This window comes from Fukomys damarensis, unplaced genomic scaffold, assembly GCF_012274545.1.
Source record: "Fukomys damarensis isolate Sample0158 unplaced genomic scaffold, DMR_v1.0_HiC HiC_scaffold_39, whole genome shotgun sequence".
Taxonomy (NCBI): Eukaryota; Metazoa; Chordata; class Mammalia; order Rodentia; family Bathyergidae; genus Fukomys; species Fukomys damarensis.
In genome coordinates, this window is record NW_022900951.1 from 122,190,941 (window position 1) to 122,200,475 (window position 9,535).

At 33.8% G+C, this 9,535-nt stretch overlaps 1 protein-coding gene across 1 annotated transcript in view; it reads left to right on the forward strand.

Annotated features, from left to right (window-relative positions):
• Positions 1-9,535, forward strand: part of Fmr1nb (FMR1 neighbor) — a 29,098-nt gene that overhangs the window by 3,192 nt on the left and 16,371 nt on the right. The window contains exon 2 of the mRNA XM_033760576.1: positions 6,240-6,356. Within this exon, the coding sequence (XP_033616467.1) occupies positions 6,240-6,356 (117 nt within the window). The remainder of the gene's footprint in view (positions 1-6,239; positions 6,357-9,535) is intronic.

Consider the following 9,535-nt stretch of genomic DNA (forward strand, 5'->3'; position numbering starts at 1 on the left):
TTTTTTTTTTTTTTTTTTTTTTTGGTACTGGGGATCAAACTCAGGACCTTGTGCTTGTGAGGCAGGCCCAGCACCACTGAGCTAAATCCCTGGCCCTGGGCCTCTGTTTTAAGGGAAAAGTTTTCAGTCTTTCACCATTATATTGTTTACTGTTGGTATTCTTTAACCATGTTGAGATATTGTATTTATAAAAGTTAGGACAGCACTGAGAGCCTTCTCATCCTCTGAAAAACAAGTTAAAAAATGAAACTATACATTTTCCATTTCTGTTTTGAGTAGAATTTCCGCAATAAAGAATAATGCCTATTCAGTGTAATTTCATTTCCATGAGGACTTTTTCCATGATAGGTGTAACATAGTTTTTCCTAAAATAATCCACGAGTCATTCTTTATATTGTCAGGTCTCCCAGATTTTCAGGAGTAAATGTGTGGCTACATGGAGTAAATATAATTTTGCATTTAAAATGACTTCACTTATTGTAACTAAAGGCATTGTGTTATGATTTGCATCATGCCCCTCCCAATACATTGGAGTTTTAACCTGTAGTACCTCAGAATATGACCTTAATTGGAGATAAGGTCTTTATAAAGGTAATCAAATTAAAAGGAAGTCATCTGGAGTGGGCTGTAACCCAGTGTGATCAGTGTCCTTATGTAAAGAGGAAATTTGGACTCAGACACAGATGCTCATAATGAGCAGTTAATCCTATTTGAGTAGACATAAGGAGAAGACAGCCAAGGAGAGAAGCTTTCTCTCACAACCCTAAGAAGGAGCCAAGCCACTAACACCTTGCATTTGGACTTCTAGCCATGAGAGCAAGACAATAACTTTGTGTTATGTTCCCCAGATATATATGGTACCTTTGTTACAGCGTCACACTGAGATGAACCAAGAGATCAAATAATTTGACCGTGCCCCTGCAGAATTATAGTGAAAAGAGTATGGAATTGTTATGGCTTGTATCTAGATGTGCCCCCAAAGCTCCATGTGGGTCATAGGTGGGGCTTTTTGAAGGTGGCTGGCTGGGATTGAGTGTGTGATGCTGGGATTAAGGGTGTCCCACCCTGGGTGTGGGTGGCATTAATCAATAGGTTTCCAGCCTGGGTAGACTATAAAGGGACAGAAAGAAACTGTTGTTGCTTGTTGGCTGCTGCTGCTTCTGCTACTGGTTGTTTCTTGGGGCCCTTCCACAGCATGGATTGTTTCTACACTTGATCTTAGCCAAAAGGCTGAGAAGCAATCCCATGGATTGTTTCTCCTCTGTGATGTCCCTCTACCATGCCACCCTGCTTTGGAAGGAGTTGATTATGGATTGAAAGCTTTACAAACTGAGCTAAAACTTTTCCCACTCTAAATTTGGGTGTTGGGTTTTTTGTCTCAGCAACGAAAAAAGTAACTATGACAGTGGTCCTGGTACTAAAATTCTTTCACTCATTCCTAGATAAACCTTTGGTTTTCTTAGAATGTTTTCATCAGTACTAGAGGTTGAACCTAGGGCCTCCCACTGAAATACATTTGTAGCTTTAAAATTTTTTTTTTTCAGACATCATCTTGCTAAGTTGCTCTCTGGATGGTCTCAAACTTGGCTGTCCTCCTGCCTCAACCTCCAGAGTAGCTGTGATTATAGTTGTATACCATTCTGCCCAGGTTTCTCTTGGATTTAATACCACCAAGAGGAATCAAAGTAGAGTGATTTAAGGTAACCCTGGGATATGTCCAATTTATAGTCATTTGGATTCCAAGTCATGTTACTTCTCAGGTCATGTTTATACAGAAGGCATACAGGCTAGTGGCATGAAGCTTGAGAAGCTAAACACATTGGGGATAGGGAGTTTTATCCTAGTGCCTCTACCAATTCTCTGTAATCTGTTGAGTCAGTTCTTATTGCTCATCCTTTTCAGAGGAAATTTTTAAAATGAGAAACACAGATGGACAAATAGGTAATATTTTAATTGCTTTAGCACCACTGACAAAACTCAGTAAGTAGTTTTTTTTGTTATTATGTTGAATATCTCACTAGTTACATAAATGTACTCATTTTAAAAAGCAAATTGTTGCAACATTATAAATGGAATGTTGGTTGTATTTGTTATTTGGAGAATTATAGAGTATTTATCAAAATAAATATCCTAAAAACAAAGTAATGTTATTAAATTTAAAAATTTCAACAATAAAAATAAACAATGGAAAGTGTTTACTCATTTAACGTTGCACTGAGCACTACATGACTTCACTTAATCCTTATAATCCTTCAAGATAAACATTATTCCCATTTTATAAACAAGTAAACTGAAGCTATTATGTGACAGAGCCACAATGCAAATTCAGGTCTGTTTAAGGCCAAGGCCCAGAAAGGGATCACCATAGGCAGACGTTCGACATAATGTCCAACAAATCCCTATCAAAATGGATGCCATTAGCTCTCAGTCCGTCTCCTCTCCTGCTGTCATTCAGTTCCACTTCTTACAGATTTTTTTCCCTAGAGCAGGGCTGGCCAAATATTTTGCAAAATGAAAACGCAGGCTCCCTTGTTAGAGATGTATTGCAAATTTCAGGATGTCAGTAGCAGAACATTAAGCCAAGCACGTGGTACCTCTAAGGGCAGGGGCCCTATACAACTCAGACCACATGACCATGCAGCCCTCTGAACCGAATCTGGTTTTTCTTTGAAATGTTTGAGTTTTAGTCTTTATATTTTGTAACAGGGAAATTGGAAAAAAAAAAAGTTTGTGACAGGGAAACATAATTGGTTCTTTACCATTTCCTGCTGCCATTTAAAGAAGCTGACTCCTAAAAATCTTTTATTTGTGGAGCATGCTAATGAATGGAAGGATGCAAATTTGAGGCCAAGAGGATGAAATTATTCTGCATATGAAAAGTAACGGAGGGGAGGGGTAAAAGGCTGTAGGCTTCTTGGAGAGAAAGATCTGAGAAAAAGATTTGTGTGCTGCCTGACTGGTAGGAGATTGAGAAGAGAGAGTGTGAAGGCAAGAAGACAGTACCTTGGGGAAGAAAGGGCAGGATGTTTAAGGGGCATTTATAAAGGTTTTACATATGGAAAATAACGTTACCTATGTTATGTATCATGATAGGTTTGATGTGCTATTATGTATTCTACAATTTTAAATAAATACATAAATAGAAAAAATACATCTGTAGGTATTCATTTGTATTCCACCTAAAATTCACATATACTATTATGGTACTCATACCAAATTTTGAGAAATACCGTTCAGGTTACTTTATAAATAATTGTGTTTTAGAGTAGAGAAGAAACAAGAGGTAGAGGGCCAGTTAAACATGCTCAGGACTTGTTCAGAGCGCCACTGGTATTGCTTATATGAGTGAAGATGTTTAATTGCCTCTTCCATTTCAAATACCTATTGAAATTACCAAAAGATCTATAATGATGAAAACCTGGAAAACCTTAAAGATTGCCATATACTATCTGTATGTCAGAAATTTGGAGTTTTTTTTAAGCCAAGCATTTATTGGTACATTTTAGATATAGATAATGATCACATTATCATAGCAAACTTGTTCCTGTGCTTGACATATCTTGCTTCTTTTTTTCCTATCTCCCTTCCCTGTGACCCCTTTGGAGGATTTTTTGAAAGAACAAGGCCAGAAAAGACTGACAGAAGTCACAGCAACCTGTGTTTCCCATCAGATATAGGGGGGCTGGTGACCAAGGCCCTCTGAATTAGAGTGAAAGTTGGGAAAGACACCACAAGGGAGACTCAGGCTGCGATGTGCTGCTCCCAGCCAGCACTTCAGGTGGTGCCCAGTCATGTGGCAACAAGGATAGTCCATTGTGGGAGGGAGCACTGAGCAAACAAAGGGCAGTGCAGGCAGAGGTCTTGTCAAAGCTTGTTTTAACTAACTGCCTAAAACTCAAACAGCACAAAATTTGAAATAAGCTGTGACTAGAGGAATAATTTTTATTTAATAAAAATATTTACCTTACATCGGCAGGTAACATTATATAAGTCAGGAAGACTCAATAATGCCTATTATCATGTCTGTTATTCAGCATAGCTTTAGAAGTTCTAGGTAGTACAATGTGAGAAGGAAAACAAATGCACTCTTAATATTGGAAAGAAATGAAACAAAATGATATTTAGTGGCGATATGATTGGAATTGAAATAAGAGCCAATTTATAGGTTAGAAAAATACATGAAAAATCAATAGCTCTCTTACATACCAGTGATCAGCTAGAAAATACAGTGAAATTGACCATAGTTATATAACAACAGAATATTTATGATACCTGAGAAGAAAATAGGAGAATATGTAGGACCTGTGTGAATGCAACTATAAAACCTTACACAGGGTCATAAAAAGAGACTTGATTGAATGGGGAAACAAAACAGTTAAGTGAAGAAATTTTGTGAAGTCATCAGTTCTTCCTAAATGACTATAACTGAATTCATGCCTGACATAAAGGACACACAATGAATAGTTTTTTAATGAATACTAGATAAATGAACATATAAAAATTTGTTAGGATTTTTTTGACTTAAGAAAATAGTTTTAAGCTTATTTAAAACCTTTTCATCTTGATGCATAAAATTTTGATAACAAAGACTACTAGTGAAATATTTGTCAGATAAGTCATTCAAATGTGTAGCAACATACAAAAAATTATAACAGCAGTATTGTGTATGAACATAGATTTGTGAAACAAAAAGTCAAGACAGATCTGTGTAAATACTTCAAAGATGATGATATAATGAGAAAAGAATGGCTTTTGTTTGATTTATTCAAGAATTACTTCAGTATCTTTAGCTTCTGTGGCCACACAATTGCACCAAGCATTTTTTCTTTACAGTTTTTTAGATTCTTTTTTTTTTTTGCTTTCGCACACAATATTGTATTATATATTTTATAAGAATCTAGAAGAGAGCAACTTGAAGTCTTCAAACATAAAGGACAGGGAAATGCTATTTACCTTGGTTTGATCAGTGAGTACTGTATGCATGTGTTGAAATAGGACATTGTGCTCATTTAATAGGTACAGTTAATATGTATTAATAAAAATATAAAGGATAGAGTCAGTAACTGCTATTTGGAGACCTGGAAAATGTATCCTTATTTCATAATAAGCTGGTTTCACTTCTTAAAAGCTTTAATGGAATAGAGTGTAGAATGTCTCTGTAAACATCACTTGAAAAGCAGAAATAATAAAATAAGAGATGATAGATAATTTACATAAAGATTTTAAACTTTAGAATCTTCCCAAATATTATAGTAAATACAAAAGTAATGATTACCTTTAAAAGAATATTTGAAACATGTTTCAGATTAAGGCTTAAATTCTTTATTCTACACAAATATATGCAGGATGTAAGCTCACTGGTTACTAAATGTACAAATTAAAACAAAATTTTTTTTATTTTGTTTTGGCTGTTAAATTGGCAAATAACAAAAGGGTAGGGTGCAAAAAATTGACCCTTGCTGTACTTGCTGGTAGAAGTATACTTTGGAGTAGCTTTGCTGGAGAGTGATTTGGACACCATTGAGACATTCCTTAAGAATTTATCCAGAGGTCTTTTTTATGAATATCTGAAAATAATATAGGTCCAGTAATAACCTTCACAAAATAGTGATAGCCACTGTAGTGTTCTTTACATATCAAATTGCAGACCACCTAAATGTCTTCCTATAGTGACACGATTAATAGTTATATTTTAGCCATATAATGGATAGAGTGATGCCAGAAAATATTTAATGATACACAAATCCTTGCTTTATTTTCCTCTTATATAGGAGAACATTGTACAAATAAGACTAAATATAGGTTCTTTAAAGTAGTGAGAAAGAAGGGTAAGAAAGTTTTACTGTATGTGAGGACTTAATTTTTATCAGTGTATAAGGAAGTATATAAGTGAAGAGTTTCTGCAATGGATTCTGATTTAATTGGAATTCATACTGTTTTGCTTGCCAATTAGTAGACCTCTAATGTCAGAGCTGTTTGTCAGAGGCAATTGTACTAATATAAATTAGTTTACAGGGCAACAGTGACATGTCAACCTGTAGCTTAAGCATTTGTAAGTTTAATACTTTTTCAGTTTCAAAGAAGAATCACATTCTGGTTATTAGTACCTCAGCTGTTGTAAGATTGAAATCTTAGCTATTAGACTTTCCATAATTAAGCAAAGCTTATTACTATTACAAGGTCATTTAAAATTGTGAATTCTATATATGCGGGGATTAATAATTTTATTTCTTCTTCAGGGCTCTCAGAATCCGTGCCTCTAAATGAAGATAACCTGCGAAACAGTGAAGTCAGTGACAAGTCTCTGGAAGAAACATCCATTTGGGAAGTTCTGAGTGATTTTTTCTTACCAACAAGTATGTGCTTGTTTGATTTTTTCCCCCATCTTAATATCCTTGTTTAAAAAACGGTGGTTAACTATTTACAAGGTAACCTGGTGCATCAGCATTGAAATGGGACAGACCCGAGTTTGAATCTTGACTCTGCCCTTTGCCTTAGGCAAGATAATCTCTCTGAACCTCAGTGTTCTCATCTTTAAAATGAAGGTATTTACCACAAAAGTTATGATGGTGAACCAAGACAGTATTTACAAAGCATTCCATAGATGTTTGTTATTCTTTATAAAATACTTTCCTTTCACAGGTATTTAAAGCTTTCACAATTTGCTTGAATGGCATTGCCTGAAATTTAGACACTGACCCAGGACTGTGAAATTGATATCTTCTGTGACATTAAGCGTGATATTGTGTAGTGTGAGATTATGGAATATACCAGATGTTTTCCCATCTGTTTTAATAATAAAAAGTCTAGGTTTTAAGTCATATCATCTTTTTGTGATTTTTGTTTATAAAGTGTTTATCAAGCATGTGATGACCCTTGAGAATTAACCACAAATAAACTTGTTTTGTTATGTGTAGCATATGGTGCCCTTTCAAGGAGAATCATCATATAAATTGACATATGTGAATTACAAACTTAAAACTTTTACTAAAAATCATGAAGAATTTATTCTGACAAAATTTGATGTATGCATGTAAGCACAAAATTATATCCATTGTTTAATTCCAGACCCTATTTCTGGATTCTTCTGTTACCTTATATAAATTTCTTCATGTTTTTCTGGTTTCATCAAGCATAAACTAGTCATTGTACTACCTACTACCAATAAGAATAGCAAAATAAATGAGGTCTTTAAGTAAATTACAAATACTGCCACGGTCAAATTGAAAAAAATCTAACAAGGTGTTTTGCTGTGTAGACTAAAATAATTATTTACTGAGTATCAAAGTTGATATTAAACAGCAATAGATCACAATTTAAGTTTTAGAGCTTCTGAAAATAGCAGATGTAAATGGTTATAAATATACCTATAAGACTACATTATATAAATACTTAAATCACACTTAAAAATAGTCTTTTTAAGATAACTACTTCTCTGTGTTTCTCCAACACAAGACATTGAGTAAAAATCAACTGTATGAAACAAAAGCAAATTCCTCCATTTTAGTACAAGCACCTAATCTAGACTGATTCAAATCTTTTAAAACAAAGGTTCAATATTTATAAAACATTCATATTATTTTTTTGGAAATAATAACTACAAAATAGCTAAAGGAGAAAATTTTGAATGTCCCAACATAGAGAAATGGTGAATGTATAAGGTGATGGATATACTAGTTATCCTGCTCTGATCATTATACACTGTGTACATGTATTGAAACTTCACAATTTATCCCAAAAATGTGTAAATTATTTGTTAGTTTAAAAGATAATAAATACAGGTTCTTAAAAAGTGAAACATTTTAATCACCCTTGCCTCCCATGTAATTGAAAATATACAGTACTACCACTTAAACATTAAAAAGGTATGTTGTTTATTATTAGACTGTTGTGAAACATGTATCTCTTACAGGTGAAAATAACTTTGAGACAGACTGGTAAGGGAGAGCGGCCATCTGATCCTTTTCTCTTGGGACAAAATTATCTAAAATTGCTCTACTCTATTCTTTAAAATTACAAGTAAAATAAAATAAAATTACAATTTTTTCTTAGTAATTTGAATGTAGTTTACTATCTAGCATAAAGTCCATCAGATGTGATTTAAGTATAAAATAACAGAAGCTCAGCATTGGAAGAGACCATAGAGTTTAGCTAGTCTAGTTTCTTCTATGATTAAACTCTGCCTTTAGCATTCCTGGCAAGTAGTATTTAAACAAGCAATAAATGACCTCATCTCTGACTAGGTCCTGACTGATGTCACACTTTACAGGGTATATGACACTGAGTATTTCAGATATAATCCTAGTTGGGGGAGATGGGCCACTCTGGGCCTAAAGCAACTGAAGAACAGGTTGCTTAGAATATATAAAAAGTATGATAAACTGACATGTCTGAAATGCTTGTGTATTATCTCAGCCAACTTGTACTGCATTAAATTTGTGACCTTGTACAAGTTAACTTTCATACTTTATTTCCTTTTATTTTTATTTTTTTGTTTTTAAATTTTAAATTATTATTAGTGCATGTTTGCAGTACATAATGATTATATTCATCATTGGGAGTTGGTATATGTACAACACATTTTAATTCTTTATTTTTAAAGTGGAGGTTATAAAACTCATTTTGGAAGTTTGCTATGAAAATTAGTAGCAATATGTATGAATAAAGTCGCTGGCCCAAATGGGTGCCTAATTATTATTTTTACGTTAGCTTCTGGCCTTGCCTATTTTTAAAAAAGAGAAATATTACATGATAAAATGTGCTAAGGGGTAAATATACTTAGAACACTTCTGTTATTCATTGCTGATATTGAAATGTTTCAGAGTGATCATAACACATCACTTACTACTTTAAAAAGTCTATCGTTGCTGACAGAAGATTGAACTGAATCTCTTTTTGACCTTCAGAAATACCATAGGAAGTTTTTCTTCTTGAATAAAAATCTTATACTGACCCTTTTTGCTGTTATAAATCAAAATTTTTAAAATGAACTATCTGTTCTTGAAAGTTGTTTATTTATTTATTTTTTGGTACTGGGGATCAAACTAGGGTACATGTGCTTGTGAGGCAAGCAGCAGAACCACTGAGTTAAATCCCCAGCTTGAAAGTTGTTTAGATTCAGATGTATTTAAGTTTATCATAGTTGCATCAGTTCTTGGTGTTCACTCCATAAATTATTGCTTATTTCAAAGTCTAGAATCATAACTTGAGGATAAGTGGAAGAATCTTAAGATATATTCTGCTGCCCATATGATAAAGATGGTTTTGTAATTATTTCTTACCTTACTCTCTAGCAGTAAGCTGTGTAGATCTTATTTCAGTATTCTAATTGATATATTCGATGAATTTCTGTACCTTAGTAAAATTACACTAGAGGGTTATCTGTTATATCACTTTAATGAAGTGTTAGCTTTAAAGGTGTTGGGCCTGTTTAACTCCTCCTGTGTTATGTTTATATTACCACCTGTTTTAGTTAGTTTCTCATTGTTGAGACACAATAGCAGACACCCACAACTCTGAGGAAAGGTTTATTTTG